Source organism: Centrocercus urophasianus, unplaced genomic scaffold, assembly GCF_019232065.1.
Source record: "Centrocercus urophasianus isolate 14NV4802_14NV808 unplaced genomic scaffold, USGS_Curo_1.0 seq_34, whole genome shotgun sequence".
Lineage (NCBI taxonomy): Eukaryota > Metazoa > Chordata > Aves > Galliformes > Phasianidae > Centrocercus > Centrocercus urophasianus.
This window is the reverse complement of record NW_024884911.1, coordinates 7184455-7204800: the sequence shown is the minus strand read 5'-3', so window position 1 is coordinate 7204800 and position 20346 is coordinate 7184455. Positions and strand designations below refer to the sequence as shown.

The window sequence follows — 20346 nt, the reverse complement described above, 5'->3', positions numbered from 1 at the left end:
CAGAGAGGCTCTGTGCTGCATCACTGGATGATGTGAGAAACAACAGGACAAGGCTCTGGTCAACCTATCTAGCTGGATTTCCACTGAGGCAAGACTAGAGACCTTAGTAATCATATCCCAAACTTTTGGAAACTCATAAAAATTCTCAAAGAGCACAAGTTTCCCTATCTAAAAAGCTAAAGCACTATACAAGCTGAAAAGACAAAAGAAGCCATGAGATTCTACTGACCATTGCAGGCCTGTCACATTGTTAGCATCCATGAAAGTCCACAAAGTATTTTACTTTGTTTTGCGCTTCTCCTTTGGATCTCAGTATTTTCTGATGCAATCTCTGACTTAAACTAAACTTTCTGAATCAGACTTTCAGCTGAGGGAGAGCTGAGCAGGAAGGGCTTAGATGAGCACAATCACACAACTTTTGTTTAAACCAGTACTAAACTTCTTACTGTCAGATATCTTTAAGTGCTCACAACTGGCATCACGTACAAAAATACGCTTCATTGATACAGCAGTCAACATTGCCTTTGCATTATTGATGAAACAGCATAGATTACTTAAATTAAAAAATACTATCTTAACTGATACTTGAAACCGTCAGCAATGCAAGAGTTTACATCTACTGTAAACAACAACAAAACCTCACACACACACACACATGTATGTATATATATGTATATGCACATATGTGTGTATGTTCCTAGATAGCAAAGGCTGGGAGAATTTTTTACGAACAACATTTTGCAAAAGGATTAAATTTGAAAGTAATCTGTTTTTTGTTGGCTTTTTAAATAAAGGTACAGTAAGGCACAGAAGTGAAACAATCCACTCAAGGTCACATTAAATGTCAGCAGAAGCAGCAGAAACTCAAGTCATCTATACTCAGCTCAAAGCTGTAAGGCCAGATGCTCAGAGCCCATATTTTAGCTCAAGAGACTCTTTTTTTTAAAAAAAAAAAAAAAAAGAGAGAGAGATTGAAAATGCATTAAGGTTCAGACAAGTCCTGGTATAGTTTTATGTATTGCAGATGTCTATACTTTCCTCTTCACTAAAACACACTGCTTGCTTACATTTTCAAATACCAGCTTCTCATTTGCACTCTCAAGTCTTTTCACAGCTGCTCAGGGAGGGGCAGAAGCTGCATGATAATCCCAAATTTTTAGCAGCCTCTTTTCACATTGTTCCAAATATACCACACAAGATTTGGTGAGGCCTGGGCAGAGCACAGCACAGACAAACCACAGAAGTGTCAGACAAGGGAGAGGCCGATCCAGGAATGCAGGGGTACTGGTTACTGAATACTCACAGCATTAAAGCAAGATTTAGAACCAAAGAAACAATAAAACAAAAACTGAAAGACCATGAGCAGTAGGCCAAATTCTGACTGGAATTAATTCAACATGTTTCATAACTAAGATTTATCAACTACGGGGTTTTTGGATTCTTTTTGGGGTTTTTTGGTTTTCATTTGCCGAAGGATTTAAAGCACACAATCTGTGTCTTACCTTCTTCTTCGTCATCCTCTGGAGGGGAAGGAATCATTGAGCCCTGTGACCCCGACTGGGGCAGGCGAAGAGAGGGGCTCGCTGTGGTTTTTCTTCTCTCCCTCTCCGATTCACTTTCTAGACACACAACTTCATACAATGTGTCTGAGTTATTCTTTCTGTCCTTTTGCTTTATCTACGGAAAAAAAAATACCACAAAAAGCTCTAAGATCTCCAGGTTACTTCGTACAGGTTGTACTTCTTTTCAGAACACAACTGCAGAGAAAGAAACATTTTTACTCGCATTCTGCAGCGAATGACCTCCAGCCCCTGCAGAACACTGCACGCATCACACAGGCCTGCAAATGCTTCCATCCTAATGTCACATCTCAGACCTTTCAGAAGAAGTCTAATTTCTCCAATCTTCTGGAGAGAGGAGAAATTCTAATTTAACTTTCCCACCATGTCAACTGTCTTCAGCAACGTTTCCAAGTCAGCTCTCTGCGCATGCGCTGCCGTGAGAACACATGAACACAAGCTGTTGGGTTCCAAAGTTTATAATGTGGTTCTGTTCCCTCCTTAATTTTCAATACTTTCACACCTTCCTTTGCTTTAAAAAGAAGTTTTTCCTTTGTGAAATGTTTCCCAAATTTCAATGCAGTCCAAGAATTTTGATTTTTTTTTTTTTGTCATAAAGCAATAAAAATAGGGAACAGAAAAGGAAGGATGAAGAAAAGAGAGAAACAAAATTTAAAATCATACTCTACAGTAAGCTCCCAATGCTCAGTTTTATTCTTTGGAGTATTTAAAATGAGGAGAAATGAATCAAAACTAAAAATTACTACATCACTAAATGTAATCTGAGAAAATGTCTCTGCTTTCACCATTTCCGAATAAAGAAACACTGCCAAAGTAAGATAAGCCAACTCTACACAGCTGTATTTTTAATAGGCTAATCACAGCTCCATAGAAACAGGTTTCCCTTCCAGGCTTATCAGGCAGTACATTCTATATTTGCTGCTTCCACTATGAATTCTGATAATCTTCCATTAGTAAACACTGGAAGTTGGACAGTCTGACAGTGCTTTGGAAAGAAAAGAATTAGATGAGATAAGTCACAATGCCTGTGAATTTAGTAAGACAAAAGATACAGAATTAGCTCGGTAAGATAAACTTCCTTTAAAGCACCAAGACAAGAAGGTGCCTCTTAGAGGTAGTAAAATATTTATAGCTCAGCAGCCTTAACTGCTCCACATCTCCATATTCCACCTCAAAGATATCCTAAGCAGACTTATCTCAACAAATTTTGAAGGAAATTTAGGACAGTTCCTGAAATGTTTGTTCATATTTTAAGTAAAAGATAGGAGAGACACAAAAAAGAATCATTAGCAAACCTCATCTTTGTTACTACCAAGAAATATTGCCACAATACGTTAGTGTTTGAAGACAAGTGAATGAGGAATAAAAGCCACCACCGAAAAGCGTCCTACCTCATTCAGATCTTCTTTTAAAAATAATACATAACCTTGCTTTTTTGAACTGTAACCAGAATTATGAAACCTTGAAAGATCACATACATCCACAATGATGTTTGCTTCTGTATCTTTCCATTTCTTTAACCAGGACTTTCAATTCAAGCAGTAATTTCTAAAGCAGGCAGCTCCTTCACGTTCATCATTTCTATAGTAACCCAGACCTTCAACTTCCCAGCCTTATTTTCAGACTAAATTATTGCCTCCTATTGTCACTGTAAGTATTCCGGACAGACATAATTCTTTCCATTTAAGCAGATATGGTAAAAAAGTTAGTTGGAGGAAGCAGTAAAGTTTTTAACAAGTTCTAGGGATTTATTTGTGATTGCCTGTATTTTTTTCCTCCTACACAAACCAGGGGCATGTGTGAAATCCCTATTTCAACCTATGGGAAACAACTGTAGTGAAGTCCTGAATGGCTGACAGAGAAAAGCAACTACAATTTTCTTTACCCTCAGCATATGTGCATTTATTCTGCATTACATCACAAGCCTACCTCTGGGTACGGTCAAACATGTCACGATTACCTTTGAAAAACAACCCTGCCAAATCAAAATTAACTGCAGGTGAAAGAAAAGCAAAAGAAAGAAGTGTTACCTGTTTCAATTTCAGGAAAAAATTTTCAGTAGAGCTACGTTTGCTGAAGGGCCAGAACAATCTCTCATTAGGTGAACACACTCTGACTTTAGTCTCCAGAATGAATCGAACGGGTTCCTGAACCTCAGTTATCACCAAGTCCACAGCAGTAGTCATGAACAGTACTTTATCTAGAGAGAAACCCCAAGCAACAATAAGAGAAATACCCCACAGTGCACATCTATCACCTAGCTAAGTAATATTTTATGCATTTTTAGAAGTTACCTACAAAAAAAACTCAAGTCTTACCCAACCAGCAGTTAAGACCCCCTCAGCTGTGTGAATTCAGAGCACTGACTACGTACTACGATTCTCCAAAAGGAGTCAAATGTAGCAGCAGACTGTACCCAGCACCTGACTTTTATGACTTTGCTCAGTCAATTCCCATGGAGTTTCCCAACCTTTGAAGCTAACTGTGATAATACATTGCAGGGATGATCAGTTAGCTGACATCTTAACAGAAGTAAAGACAGATCTGTTTCAGAACTCCACAGAGCGATGCAGCATCAGTTACTTCCAGATTACAGTTGGACTATTTTATTGTTGTTATCATAGGTACAAAATCCTTTTTCTTTTTGTATTAAAAACTTGGAAGCAGAAAAATCTGAACTGATCACTGAAACCAAGTGAAGAGGCAGCCTGCAGCAGTCCATTCAGTGCAATTCCCAATGGGATTCTTAAACTCTAACAGAGCACAATGAGGCTGCACCTTGTCCCCACAGCTGTACAGCTCCTAGAAGGTATTATTCCTAAGCGTGGGACTTCTCTTCCATACTTGTTTTGTTTCTGAGATTATATCCCATATTATGAAGAAAGTCTGTGCAAGATGCACCTTAAAGAAAGGAGAACTGATCCAATGCTCCCCGTATAAATTATCTGCCTTGACCAAGGATAAAATCTGTCCAGGTTCATACCTTTTGGTGTTTCTTCATTTACAAACTGGAAGTGTGGAGATTTTTGATTCCAGCTACCAGTAATCACATATGATTTCCCATCAGAACTTTTACCCATCGACTCCTGGAAACAAGGAAGGTTATGAATCTTTATTTAAATTAAAGCAACTTCTATACTACAAGAGCTTCAGCTACATAAAACAGCTCCAGCAAAGGTGAGAAAAGGGCACATGAAGTTCATTTTGCATGATCCTATAACAGAGATCACCTCTGAAAATAAAAACAGAATTAACAACTCAACCCAATTTTCCAGGGCAACACTCAAGAGTATGGTGCACAGCAACAACCCACAGCAAGCAAGCCTAAGCATCTAAATCTTTTCTGTCTACCCTGAGATCATAAGCAATTAGTTACTAGATTATTTTAATAAAAGACCCTTACCAAATCTAGAAGGTGCATGTCACCACTCCGAACATCTTTCCCACGGCTCAGGAGGAGGCCAAAACATCTGAAAAGTCAGGCAAAAGAAATCAATCTGCAAAAATTACTACTTATAAACAAGTCATAAGCATTCATTGTGTACATATTCCATCGCACACCACAAGCAGCCCATGAATGCAGTAAGAAATGTCAACAATTCTTGACATTTGAGCCCAGTATCAAGCATGTCAACCAAAACAATGTCAAGCCAATGTTAAAAATGTCAAGCAAAATTTCACAAGAATATTTACATTACCATTTTATCCTGCCTACAGTGGCCTGTACAGTTCAATTATTTTTGATTTCAAAGACAACTGCGTGTCAAACAATCTCCTAACAAAGGCTCCCTATTCTGCAGGTAGGACAATAGTGCCTCTTTTCTTCTCTTTTCGTTTTTTCTTGGTTGGTTGGTGGGTATGAGACATGTTTGCATAGAATTTCACCTTTGATACTGATAAGAATCAGGAAATTCCACATGAAGTGCAAGGAACTGTCTTCTATGGTTTTACTTTGCATAAATACCACTCACTGAGTTATATTGCACTTCATCTTCTGGTTGACCACACTTCCTGAAGTTCCTGCTTTTTGTCAGACTGCAAAGTTTGGCAGAAGCTGCATCTTTTCTCTGTATTACAAAAAACACTAAACTCTGTCAGTCATCAAAAACTGCCTCTTCATTTCCACGAAGTGAAAGATTTGAAATCTGAACTCTCCTCTTCCCTACAAAGGTGCTTCATATTCTAGAATTCCAGACCACAGCAGATTCAAAGCATATGTACAAGACATATTCTCAGATGCAACCAAGGAAAGGAATGTTTTTGAATAGGTTAGAGGAGATATGACCACTGGCTAAACAAGCAGATCTGTGCAAGAATTCACTCTGCCTGCATTGTGTCCCCATTACACACATGCTGAACAAACCAACCACATCTTCTGCACAGTTTCACTCAACTCACAGGCATGGAATTAAGTTACATAAACAGAGTATTCATAAAACGTTATTAAACTGCTGCCTCGGAAGAAAGAGCACAAGACATCAAATAAAGATATATATACTTTTTTAATTTATATGATTACCTCTCAATAGCAAGCTCCTTATTAGTTGTCTGTTGGACATAAATCACTATCTTCTTATCGATTCCTTGGCGGAGTTTAAAGCACTGCCTGTCCTTGTCTTTGGGAACTGCACTGTTATTTATCAGAAAGGGAAAAAAATATTCAGAACATCATTTATCTGTATTCTTTACATGTATCAAAAGCATCATCAGGCATTCTCGTGGGATTTCCAGCAGCATTTTAAGAAAGTTTCTAAATACCAATTCCTCATTTAACTTAACAGACAGCAATTGCATGTTACTACTTACACAAAGCAGTGTATCACTTTCTTCTTTCACAAGGGAGGCAAACTGTTTCTTTTAGAAATCTTTCTAAGAGTTATTTTAATTTCTACTACAAGTATACTAAGTACAGGTCTGAACTTCAGAGATCATACAAGAATTAGTGTCAAACCTCTAAAGCCAGCTATTTGAATTAAAACCTGCACAGTACACCCAAAGTACATAGGATTCTACTTTGCTGGGATGGCTCTACACTACCTGCAGTATGGTGGCTACACCAACATTGGTACCATGCCAGCAGGACTGAGCATCACCTAGTGCACCACCATGTGCTGTAGTTACACATCCTGGCAATTGCTGCTGCTGCATCTGAGCCCAAGAACCATCAGTATCTTTCAGGCTCGGGCTCTGTGCTAATCATTTTTCAGCTGCTAGCACTTGAGCAGTCCTTTGGACCGTCTACAATGCAAGGTGCTGAATAAATATTGGATTATTAGATGTGATTTATTTATTTATTTAATAAATAAAGCTTGAGCTAGATGCAAACCCAAGAAAAGAAACGCTGCTAAAGCTGTGGCTGGGAGCCAAGTCAGAATATTTGGCTCAACAAGTCCGAACATTTGGCAGACATGCCGTGCTGAAATAAAGACACTTCAGCAATTACAGGAGACTATAAATGGCTGCATTAAACATCTCAGGGCACTGCACATAGGCTGAGCACAACACAGAAAACTTCTAGCACACCCGTTCCCTCGCTTTCACTTTAAGAGAAACAGACGCTGTATGCACAAGAATGAAGGACCTATACCTGAAATAACCTTTTCCATCATCTTCTTTGATTTCCAGTGACACAGAGAAGGTGAAAATATCACTGTCTGGAGTCTGTGGGGTGGCAATGGCTGAGAGTGGAGTTTGTTTGGCGGAACGACGAAAGGCAGTGGCAAAGCTGTACAGTATTCGGCTCACCTGCATTCACACAGCGACAAAGAAAGTTCAGAAACATTGAAGTGAACAGAATTTAGCAGCTGAAAACCGATCTGAATTTCCACTTATTAACACAATAAGAAATGACTGTATAAAAGTGCTTGCAGCTGCTGTAGGTCTGATTAACTTTTCCTACATTTCTTAGAAGGACAGAACATTAAACATGTTCTCATTTCACATCTGAAGTACAAAAGGTAATGAATTGTATTACTTCTGAAGTACCTGATATAATTCTGCTCTATCTTGGAAATAACTTCTACGTTTACATAATTACTTGACAAAAAGATCCAACTTACAGCCTCTTGGATCTCGCATCGGAAGACATGAATCCTGAAGAGTTCTGCATTGTAGTGGCTTTCAGTGAAAGCAAAGCAATCACATTCTGGGGTCCCATCATGCCCTCGTACACAGAAAAGGATTTTATAGATTGGGTAATTTGCTATTTCTGTGTTCGTCTGAGGATCTAAAAGTCTGCAAAAAGAGAGACAGAAAGGAAACCCTGCAGTTTTAGAAGAAGTATTTCAGCTATTAACTTGCAAGCCTCAACAATTTAACAGTACTGGAGAATATACATCATACAGAAACTAACTGGCCTCATCCCTGCTAAGCCTTGTGTACCAGCAGCTATCCTGCCTTACAAGCCAAATATTTTCCAAGCTATTTCCAAAGCGTTTCATCAATAACCACCCCTACCTTCTGTGGGCTTTTGTGGCACCCTGGGTCATGACTATTTTTCATACTGACCCTACTCACCCCTTAGGCATCAAATATTGGTTAAAAAAAATCTGAAGCCCCATTTTTCACAGATCTCTTTAAAATCCCTGTTTTCTGCTAAATGAAATCCTAAGTTGCTCAAGACTTCTCCCAGAGAAAACAGTAACTTATTTCCTTTGCTGGAAGATAATAATACCAAATGGACAAAGCCAGAGTGCAACTGAATGAGCTTCGTACCTCACTGTTCCTTCAGAGACATTAGGCACTGACAGAGTCACATCCAGAGAAATCTGGCACTGGCTTCGTAGGATGCACATCATTCTGAGGGCTTCCACTTCACTCCGGGGAGCATTCACAGAGGCACAGCCTAAGTAGGTGAGCTTGCTAAACACCACACTGTCCTCATCAGTCACAGGTGTAAAAGGGCTCAAATCCCCACAGTCTAAGGTAAGACATAAAGTCGAACATAAGAAGAAAGACAAGGCATACGTAAGAAAATTGTCAGAGGTTGACCAACTGCATGTAAAAAGCAACTAAGAAACACATTACAGAAAGACAGACCAGACCAAAACAGTTCAGATAAACCCTGCCTGAAAGCAAGTTACTGACAGCAGAGAACACTGCCATCCAAATTCTACAATCAGTGAGTTCACTCAGAGAGCTTTGTGATACTAGTGCACCAACTTTCCATGCAGTAGTAAGATGTACAGACAAGCTAAATAGTTGAATTTTTTATACAGCCAGGCAAATAATCACAATATTTCTGCACAAGGCTCGTACAGAAAGTGTTTTCAGAGAAGAAAATGGTTCAGCAAATGGTAACTCTTGAATCACCCAACCCACGTTAGGTGATTTTAATGAGAAACGGGGACAGTTGGGCACACCTGTACCTACAACTCTCTTGTCTTTCCCCAGATAAAGCTATTTCAGAAGATACCACCAGGTATTCCCCATTTTTTTCTAACCTCCCTGGGATGGTTTCACTGGCAAACTCATTTCTGGTTTCTGGAGTCCTGCCACCGACACTGGGTTAATGGTAGAAGATGCTGAAGCTTCAAGGACAACAGGTTCTTCCCCATCACCATCAGTCCTAACTTCATCACCATGGTCTCGGTCAATTGACTGATCTTCCATAGGTGGATCCATCAGCACGTCTTCAAGTTCCCTCTGCAGCTGCTGTTCGCTTCCATTCCCAACAATCTAAGAGCCACAGAGTTGGGACACAAAAGACCATTCAATTAAAAACAAAAAATTAAAACAAAACAAAAAAAAGCCACACCACCAAACAACCACCTCCCAGACACAGGGTCATTCACCAGCTGCTCCACCAAGGGAAACAGCAGTTAACAAATTAAACACTGTTACGGCCATAAACACAAATTGCAACATGCAAACGCTCACCAGATCAGATTCTATCTACCCTGCTTTAACAAACTAACAAATGGAGCTGGAAGTAGGAATTTCCTAGGAAAAAGTGAGATTACTTTTAACTAGCCTGTAGTCACTGGCTACAAAGGTTGGCTTATGGCAGAGGAAACTTAGACAAGAACCCACTACAGTGGTCTATTTTAATTCTCAAAATGGTACCAGGAAGACCAAATAGAATTAAATATGCTAAGTGGCTCATGGGTAAAATCGCATGGTTTCACAGGAAGAGAAGAATCTGGAATAGGATTATGACATCATGCAGACAAGAAGTCATGTTCACTTCCTAACGCTCATCTTCAGCCTGACCTTGTACTCAATGAAGCCAACAGGAAAGCATGCAGCAGCCAAAGTGGTGTGAAATTTTCATCCCAATGTTAATATTCTTTCTGATGATTCATTATAGAAGCAATTAAAAGAATCTTTCACAAGCATGTGGCCAAAGACATAATCCCTTTAAGCATCAAGTTTATTATCCAGGTTTATGCAGACGTTCCTCCAACAGATGATGATGGAAGAAGATATGCCACACTGTTCTACTGTACACGATTTATGTGTTTCACAACAAAACATGACAGATCAATGAAAACATCCTACCTGCCCCATTAAAGCCCATGTATTTGAAATACTAAAGTAACTTCTGTTTTTACAGGAACCATATACTACGGATTCTGGCACAAACCAGCATCTCATGCCCAGGATTACAAGTCAAACAACTCCAAACACCACGCTATTGTGTTTGGTACAACAGTTTATATTAATAAATTACATCTATATTCCACCCTATAAAACACGACCTTGAAAATAAAAGCTCCTAACAATAGCAGGAACGGGTAAAGCAGAAGCTCAAGCTGTTTACAGCATAATAGTAAAAAGGCACAAAAGGAAGAAAAAAGACAAGGAAGATTTACATGGAATGTAATGAAATGTATGAGCAGCAGAACACAGCTTTGAAGCACTGCACTGATTCAACTTAACATATAAGATTCATGTAAAGAAAAGCAAAGCCAACGCCTGCTTCCGTGTATTTTAAGAATTGAGGAAAGTCTAGATTCAACTATTCCACTGTATAGCATAAAAACATACAGGTGAAGTCCACAGCATCAGCAAAGAACAACAGCCCGCAGAATAGAATCTTCCCAGTAAACATTCCAAGAACTGAAGCCATGCTACCCACCAAAAGAAGTCTGAAAGCAACATCAAACACACTTCTGGACTGAGGATTTCTGTTGTTCTCATAATCCCAAGAATCAACAGCAACAAACCAGCTGCCCAAGAAATAAGACCTAAAATATGAACAAAGGCCAACTTCACCTCAGCCAGTCTTGCACAAACCCATAAATTCACGCACCGTGGGAAGAGCAAACACGAGGTGTAAACTTGTTTGAAACTCTGCTGCACCCCCAAGCCAATAAGAGGCAGCACAGAGGAGTGGAGCAGAGCTAATGGCAGCAATGAATAAGCAGTGTGGCTCTAAAATGTACGTTCATGTAGGTCTGCTTAAGATGGAAGACAGAAACCATTTAGCCTGGTTGATGGTTTCTCTATTTCTCACAACACTGCAAACTAATTTGACCTTAGCTTTCACACAGAACATTGCCTCCTTCAAAGGTTTCTTTACAGTGCCACAAAGCATTTATTAGAAGTGTTGGTTACTGCCTTCTCCTCACTCACGTGCCTCTGCTGTGCATCAGTTCAGTTCACAGCACTATTATACAGATCTCTAACTTAGTAAAGGACTTGCAATACAAGGCTTAGGTTTGATCTACAAATTCAACAGCCTATTGCATTCTGCAAACGCAAGCCTAGATTCTAGCACCATCATCAGACTGCATTTAGCAAATGTAGGATCCTCAAACTGCTTTTCTAAAGAAACAGAGCACCAGAGAAAGACTTGTGCTCAAACACAAACCTATACTTACTCTCTGTTTCTCTTGGTGGGCTCATCATAGCAAATGGATTTTGACATCCGCAATTCAACCTTGTTACATATATCAAAGCAATTGTTTCCTCCTTTAAAAACCCTTCCTCCTTGTTTGTTCCTATGAAATGCCTAACTTCAGCTCTCATTTTGTAGTTATGTTGTTTCCACACACTCATAATGCTCAGGTATCACTGCGACAGTGCTTCTAACATTCAGTACTTTGACAACCTTGAGAACTCCATTTATCTGTTAACACAGATAAGCAGTTCAGTAACACAGTGAAACTGTCTACTGAAAGGCTATTTCAAGACTGAAAAAAGGATAAAGAAGAAAGCTATATTCTGGAGTAGTGTTTTTATATTCTTGTAGAAAAACACTAGAATACTATTTCTGACCTGAAGGCACGCTGAAAGGTCTTCCTAGCCTTTAAGCAGAAGGAAGGAGATTAACACAGGAATTTTCCTATTGACAGAACTTAAACTGAGCACTGACTGCTTATCTGTGGCATAACATTTCCATTAATCACATAGTTTACAGCCAGCAAAGGAGCAGTATGTACACTCAGACGCTGGGAAATGGAAAGGCTCAAGGTGAATTGCTTGGTTCAGAGATTGTGCTCAGTCCTGGCACCAAATTCAAAAAGAAGCTTATCTTTAAGACCTGCAAAACCCTGTGACATTTAGCACCAAGCCAGGGAACAGCACAACTTTCCTGTGCTATTGTTAATTATTGGGAAGCAGCTGCGCTAATGCTCTCCTTTCCTCACCAAGTGGCTGAGCACACCTGCAGCTGGTCTTTTATAAACTGCTTTGGAAGTAAACATACACAGAAAAGTCCAGTAGGAAGTTTCAGGAGTCAGACTGAAATTGATTGCAGATATTCTTCTCTGAAATTCTTCTAATTCTTATGCAGATAACTTCATGCACATGTCCCTTTAACGCTTTGATTGTACTCAACAAGATGCATCCTATCATACTAACAAACCAGGAAAGCCACTGTAAGGCAGTGTTTAGACAAGCAATACAAATATCTCTCTTGTGGAGTGAGAGCTGTTGCAGACTATGGCATTTTGCATGTCCAAACTTTGTTTGGGAATAACAGCATGGAATGAAAAATCTGGTAGACCATGAACGTCCCCTGGGGTCTCAAATGAAGCCCTGTGACTTTGTGAGGTAAATCACTTACATTACTGCATTCTCAAGGAAAGGACCACTATGGATGGAAACCATACTGCATTCTGAAGTATTTATAGCTGCTGGTATATGCAGCACCTACCACGAGGTTACAGACTCCTGTCAGGTTGCAGTCTTTAAGCAAGTTTCACAGAACATCATGCTGATTACTGAAGAAATTCCAAATTTTTGCAGACTATCCATGTATGAGGTGAAGATACAAAATTCTGCAACTGCAATAAATTGTAAGTGAACATTTTTGCCAGATTAAACAAAAGATCTTGAGACTTAAGAAACAGAATTAACCAGAAGTCTTTTATAAAGGAAAACAGCCACTACACCGGCCTGAACTGTGCGGGACTCAAATCCATGCAAGAAGAACAAAGAAAGCGGTTGGAAGTAAAAGATGAGCAAAGGCATCAAGAAATTCTCAATACAGTCTCTGCACCAGCTGCTGCTACGGAAAAGAGGAATACCCAGTCCACCAGATGGAACACAATTCCTTACTGTCTTTAAAGACATTATTTTTAAGACATAGATGTGAATGACTGTAGTCTCTTGCAGCAGTTGAATAGGTCTTTCCATCTCCCACCAAGAACACACCAACCTGAAACACTACAGGAAACGTTCAGCCTTAACACATCAAAAAGACAGAATTCTGAGTGAACACCTCATTAGTGTCACTTTGCTTAAGGACTTGTGAAATATATATTGGGATGGAAGATTTCCCTTAAGTAGCTGAAAAAAAGAAAAAGAAGCGATGAAGGTCTCTGTCCAGAAACATCCTTCTAAAAGTGAGAAGATGTCAATGCCCTTCCAATTCACAGAAGCCTACCCACGTAAGCCTGTATTCTCAGATTCATGCTAAGTTGTTAGTTATAACTACTTTTACATTTCTTAAAGAGAATGTTTCACATTGGGGAAAACTTTCATGCATAATTGAATTTAAAAATACGTTCAAATCAAATGTGTGTTAATGTTGCTTTCTACCCAAAAGCTGTGAGGAAACCAGTTTCAAGTTCTGTTTCATACTGAAGACTTCATAAAGGATTAAGTTCAGTGGGAAAGAAAACAACCCACAGGTAGTGATGGATAAAGCTCTTACACAAAACCTTGACATCAGCAAAGTAATGTAGAAACTACTGGCAAAATCAGTTCTTGAATAAGTTCTCCTTTCTGTTAAGTTTTCCACAATAAAGAAGTCCCTCTTTAAGCTCTTCGATGGTTAGTTTGAATTAGAAGAATAGTGAACAAACTCAGGTTATTAATTCTTACCTTCAGTCCTGTTTTTTCATCATCACTACCATTATTTGTAGATGGTGTTTCATCCCCTTGCCTGGAAACCAAGACAAAATCTTCACTGTTAAGAGTGGATACCGAGTCTGAAGAGACACTGATTTTTCCAACAGAAGCCTTGTCATCCATGACTTAAAAAGGAAGTTCGACTCATGAATGAGATTAAATATTTTATAAACTCCTGAAAAACAAAAATCATAAAAATACTTATATAAACTTCATGCTAAAATGCTCAAATGTTTCTCTTCAGAAACCTGCTGACTAGTTAAAAAAAAAAAAGAAACATAACATCTGACTGCATAACCAAGTCACAGCTCTTCTGTCCATGTACACTAATGGTCCTGCTTTGATTTTGCTAAGAAGCACACTGCTATTAGATCACTGGCTTCCATAGCCCACAAACGGGAAGTTAAAGCACCTTTTTGCAGATTTCATGATCGTATCACACACTGCTCCACTCAGCAGAAATGGGCCCTTGGAGCATCTGCTACACGCGGTGACAAGGGACTCGTCTTAAGGCCAGAACTATAAGGTCCATTTCCTTTCTTCAGATAATCTGTCTCCCTTCCTCTGTGCTCACACAAAAAAAAAACACACAACAATTTCTGTAGCTATTGGAGCACACTGCAGCCACATTCCGAGCTCCCAGAAAAGAGCTAGAGCCAACTCTTGGTATTTTGCACTAAAGATGCTCTAGAACCATGGGACATACAGTGCTCTGTGAGCCTACGTTGAATCTTCTGTACTGTAAGGAACAATAAAAGATTCCAAGAAGCAGGAAGAACAGCGTGGGCTGGATCAGTACTGAGAATCAGAGCCAAAAGAGGATTTTAAAAAGCTAGAACTGGCACAGAGATATTTGAAGAAAAGAACAAAAGGTGAAGTTCAGCTGCACACCTTGAACTCTACAACACAGATTCTCAGAATCAATGGCTCAAAACAGACTGTTGCAATAAAAACGGCTGATCAAATTTCCCAGAAACCCAATCACACCCTTATTGCAATGGCTTGGGGCTTTACATAATCCCAAGCACACCCAAACCCAAGCACCTTTTCCACCCAAGCTCTGCCTTCCACTCGGAGGACCACAGTCCCAACCTGGGAGCAGCAGAGCAGCCAAGCGCAGTGAGCTGGTATGTCCAGCACAGCTCATCACATTCCTCTCTGAACCAAGAACAAAGCATCTGAAAATAGCAAAGCCTGCTTTTATTTCTATCAATACCCTTCTCCCCCTCTGCAGACACCAACATGACTTGAACATCTGCCAGGATGACAACACTTTTTTTCCTCTGTGTTATTTTTAACCTGATCACTCAGAATTGAGTCCCTTCACGATCCTGAATGACCTTACACTGGACAACAGAAGCAGTGCGTATGATAATGGATGTGGGCTGTTATTGACACATACCTGTGATCACCAGCTTTCACGTTCAAAAGCGTGTATGATATTTACATATCCTTTTTGGAAAGATGCACTGACTTTCAGTGACAATCACTGGCTGAGAAATGTAGGCAGTTTTAAAAGTTTCACCACTGCATGCAGCCATCTGACACGAGGTGCAGATACCTTAAAAGTGGGGCAAGCTCTCATTTTTAAAGTTGGCACTGTCTAATGTTTAAAGAACTGCATCATCTACAGAGAATGTGAAAATAAGTGAAATCAATATACTGAAACACAGTATAAGTAAGCTTTAAACACTTGCAAATCCCCTCAGCTGCATTATTTTCATACAAACGGTGCAAACTCATCTGCCACACAAAGGCAGCACAAGCAGAAGAGCTGCTTTTGCTCACACCGAGCTGCAAAGATCACCAGGCGAGGATCAAGTCAGCCATTTATCGTGCCATACTGCCCATCTTGAAGTGTTAATTTCACCAATTTCCAAATTCTTTCAATCCAACACCTTTCACCAGCATTAACTTCAATTACAGGAAAATTACGCTGCCTTTTTGTACGCTCCTTCTTGTGGCAGCGTGCTGCAAATGGCACACACACATGCAGGGGCACCACTGCTCAGCCCAACCCCGCAGCAGTTTCTCAACACAGAATTGCAACAGCAGAAGGTCCCAATTAGCCCAACTTCACCAACTTTACACTGAGCAGAACTCTCACTGATATTGCACAAGATAAGTAAGCACAGGAAAGGGGAGACTACTGCAAGAAGCTTTTGTTTATTAGTGATGCGCCACATTGCCCAATACCTCTGGAACCAGCAACAGGGGATGAGATTAACGCCCAAATGGTTCAGTTGCAAAAGCACTGCCTTAAAATACTGAAAACACTAAAATATCTTCTGAAGTCAGTGAGAATTTCCATATTCCCTCACTTTGCTTCCCATGCACTTCACTTCCCCTACTGCTTCGTACCACTCTTTCAGGCAGATTGCCTCACAGATCCCTCTACCTGAACTGAAAACTCACAATGGCAAAACCCACTGCAGAAAGCTCTGAGCTCATTAAAGCACACGCTGGTGCAGAAGGATGAACATCAAAGCCCAGCAGAGCAATGACGTCTAGCAGCCTCATGGCTCCTCTGAAATCAAAAAGAGAACAGCAGCAGCAGGGACAGCACAGCACAGCACCGCCCGCAGCCATCCCAAGAACCGAAATGTCTGTTCTTACAGCATGGGGAACTGGGAGAAAGGACCTAGCCATGGGCTGAGCTTGAGTTTTAAGGTTTCTCTGAAGAAGCCAACATCTCAGCCCACTTTGTTTCAATGCAAATAAAATACGAGCTTTCACACGTTTTGTCCCTGACACGCAACTACACCGCAGTAATGCATTTGCCTGAAGGTGCCTTTACACCTCCATGGGAGACAGATGCTGGGGCACAACGCATACTGAGAGGCAAACTTTTATTAACTTCTCTGCTTATCTAATTAAGTAGGTTTCCTGGCCTCTCCCCTCACAACAGACCATTGGAAAAAGCTGTAAATGAGGACTGCTGGCTCCTGGGTCACTGCTTTCAGTTTTGTTTAAATTTCTAATTCTCAGAAGGATTCTTCTTCACTCTATGCTTGCACTTGTTACACATTACATTGCAAATCCAAGAGCCAAACTATATTTTAAAAGTATTCTCGTTTATCTCTTAAGCAACGACCCAGCTGTAGCAGCCTCCTTGCTCTGGCTATTTAAGAAAATGTCAATCTAAGAGCACAGACACCACGCGCCATGCTAAGACCTCACATAACTGGAAGACAAACCCATCACAGTTCAAAAGTGGTTCAATGGATTTAAGAAATATTTGTCCTTTGGAATCACAGAATCATTAAGGTTGGAAAAGACCTCTCAAGTCACCAACCACCAACCATCCCTACCATGCCCCTAAACTAGATCTTTTACCCTCCTACCCTTTCCTAAGAATTTGGCAACTGATCTGCAACTTGCAAGCAAAACTTCCCTTGTAAGTACAGTCAGAATAAATTTAAAAGAGGTTAAAGCAAATAGAATATAACAAATAAAATCTTCCATCTTGTATTACTGCAAAAGAGCGAGGCCCAAATGAAACCTTGTGACATTGCAGCAAGGGAAGCAAATCACACACAACCAGGGCTGCTTTACCCCACTTTCAAAGGCCAACTGGTTTGCAGTATTTACAATGGCCACAGTAACACAACATGCCAGAAGGAAAGCAAAAGAAAACAAGTTTTCAGCTGTGAACTCCTCCAGCCGCTTAGAACAGCAGTTAGCCTCACATCAGCACCAGAAGTAGCACTGAATTTAGAGGTGAACTCAAAAAACAAACAAACAAAAAAACCCTGGAGTTTTCAGGGCAGAAGTGAGAATAAACATAACTGTGCAAAACTAGAGAGAAAAGGTCGTCTTTTCTCATCCAGAACCCTTTCAGCTTTTACATTTCTGAAGCAGTTCCTACAGCAATTGCACAAAGCACAGCATGGCTGAGGGATGCACCAGGTAAAGAGGAATGATACAGTAATGTGATTTAAATTATTGAAAACAAAATTATTTAAACAACAAAGTTAAAAAGCCTGGCATGCAGAACAAACCTATATCCTCTACCCCTAAAAATAACAGAAATGCACTGCATACAGTGTTGAAAATCATGAAATACAGGAGGTAGCACGCAGCCAGGACACTGAGGGGACTGACTGCATATAAATTCATCACTGAAAGTAACATCATCTCTGGTTCTATTTCTCTGCTGTAACAGAACTCAACAACAACAACCACAGCCCAACGTAAGCAGAAGTTCTCCTTCCCTGGATTCAGTCAGGGCCAGAGGTGGAATTTGTAGAGGACTTCAGAAGCTTTATGAAGGACTGCCCAAAGCTGGTTTATGACAAATAAGGCACCATTCTTTAGGATCCCTGGCTCTTTATGGGCTTTGACACCTGTGATAATTTTTCCCCCCCTCAGTTTCAAATAATGCACATTTATTGCTTTATAAATGTGCAATGAGTCTGAAAAAAAGCCTGGTAAGTGCTAAAGCACAGTGCTAAAGCTGTCTGACAGGCAGCTGCCTGGATTTTCTGTCTGAGCAGAGCAAGAAATTGTTAGAACAAAACTGGTGTCACACTGAGAGATGTGGAAAAGGAGCTGTGGTTTGAATTCTTCTGAGCATATACCTGCAGCAGTATTCTATTGCAGCTGTGGGAAAAAGACATGCAGGGAAGATCAATCACCAGCAGCCTTCTTCTTCTCACATATCACATGCTTAGCCTGCATAACCCTATGTTTGATCTTCACCCACCACTCCTTCAAGGAAACAACTACAGCCTCGCCTTCCCTGTGCAAAACATTCTCAAAGGCAACGAGAAGCAGAATGAAGCAATAAAACCACTGGAATACTGCATGTGAAAATAAAGGTTCTGGATGATTAATGAGAGCAAACAATATACAAATAGCAACAACACTAAATTTTCTGAGCATTTTAAAAGCCTCCGACAGCCACAGAGGTTCCCATGAAGCTCAAGAGACAGACACTACCGGGGGGTAGCACTGCCTCAGCATACAGCCCCACTGCCCCGTGGGCACAGAGAAGCATAGATTGCAGGGGCTGCCAGAATCATTGCCCATTTCATGCAAAGCCAGGAATCAGACAGCACACAGGGGTTCAGCTAACACAATCTTTGTTAACACTCCATAGCAGAGTTGTAATTTTGCTTTTAACCTTAATTTGAACTCAGATGAGAGAACTCTAACTTTAGGCTCTCGTACCAAGCGGGTCCTCCAGTCCCAGAAACAAAGTGCAGGCCCTGGGAACCACAGCACACAGAAGAAACACAGCTGCTGCCTCAGGCAGCCCGGCCCAGAGCAGAGTGGGGGAGCTGCCCAGTAATGCCCCATGCACGCCCTGCCAGCACCGGGCACAGCCACGTGCAGGACAGCACGGGGCAGGGGCACCCAGCCAGGAGACAATACTCCGAGTCCCTCTGCACCTCTCTGATCAGGACTGATGTGAACGCAGCGCCCCACTCACCAGACACACATTGCACTTTAGGAACATGCTGTGAGAGCTAAAAAAAACCCGACAGGTTCCATGCGATACATGCTGCTAGAAGCTGCCTGCCCTTGCAGTCGGAAAGCAAAGGAAAGCCCTACGCCAGGCTCAAATTGTTAACGTGCTTTCCGTGTACAAAGAATGAAACCTGCTCAGGTCCTTGACCTTTCTACGCTCAGTAGCAGCCTGTAAAAGTAAAACAACAGCTTTTTCTGATGTGCCCACTGCTGTCAGGCATTCTTTTCAAACAAAGTAGACAAGAATGTCACATATCATATAGCCATTTAACAAACCCCTGCAAGAGAAGGAGTTCGGGAGCACAGCCCCAGCCGCACGTAGCAGCACAGCCATGCATTCATTACTCGGTTCCCAGTTTGTGTTTTAGCAATAAACGCAATTTCTCCTTTCTCTCCCAAACTTCTCTCCTGTCTCCCTCCCCTCCTCCCCACAAACAACCCGAGCAGAGAAAGCCCACAAATGTTATTTTCACCGGTTCCACTCTCGCTTCATCGCTGCCAATACGGATTTTTAACACGACCGCATGCGGTCCGTTTATTTACGCTTCGTTTCGCCCCAACCCGCCGCGGCCCTTGGCACTGACCTGCCGGGCTCCGGCACGTACTTGCCAACAAGAAGGGAAAACCCGAACGAACCGCCGCCGCTGCGGCACACGGGGCGGAAAAGGAGCTCCGGAGACGACGGAACGCGGCGGATAGGAACCCGCCCGGGAACCGCCAGAGGCCGCGGATCGGGGGCAGCGGACGCGCGGGGGGCCCCGGAACACCGCGGGTCGCGGGGAGCGACGCGGCCTCCTCCGCCCCGGGCCCGGCTGAGGGCAGCGCCCGGCAGGAGGGCTCCGCCCCGGGCCCGGCTGAGGGCAGCGCCCGAGGGGGCCCGGAAACCGCAGCGGCAGAGACGGAGAAGAGGGCGAGCCGCGGGAGGCCGCCACCGCTCTCCCACTGGTGAGAGGTGAGGAACGGCGGGGCGGCACCGCGCGCGGACCGGTACCGG

At 41.5% G+C, this 20346-nt stretch overlaps 1 protein-coding gene across 1 annotated transcript in view; it reads right to left on the bottom strand.

Moving 5' to 3' along the window:
* The window catches only part of RABGAP1 (RAB GTPase activating protein 1), a 60049-nt gene extending 40002 nt beyond the window's left edge, over positions 1 to 20047 (bottom strand). Inside the window, exons 1-11 of the mRNA XM_042830871.1 lie at positions 19958 to 20047; positions 13854 to 14055; positions 9023 to 9257; positions 8295 to 8499; positions 7640 to 7814; positions 7168 to 7325; positions 6100 to 6210; positions 4984 to 5050; positions 4564 to 4666; positions 3611 to 3780; positions 1503 to 1677 (exon numbers count right to left, since the gene is read on the bottom strand). Coding sequence (XP_042686805.1) covers positions 1503 to 1677; positions 3611 to 3780; positions 4564 to 4666; positions 4984 to 5050; positions 6100 to 6210; positions 7168 to 7325; positions 7640 to 7814; positions 8295 to 8499; positions 9023 to 9257; positions 13854 to 14003 — 1549 coding nt within the window. The 5' untranslated portion in view covers positions 14004 to 14055; positions 19958 to 20047. The remainder of the gene's footprint in view (positions 1 to 1502; positions 1678 to 3610; positions 3781 to 4563; positions 4667 to 4983; positions 5051 to 6099; positions 6211 to 7167; positions 7326 to 7639; positions 7815 to 8294; positions 8500 to 9022; positions 9258 to 13853; positions 14056 to 19957) is intronic.
* Between the last annotated feature and the right edge of the window lie 299 nt (positions 20048 to 20346).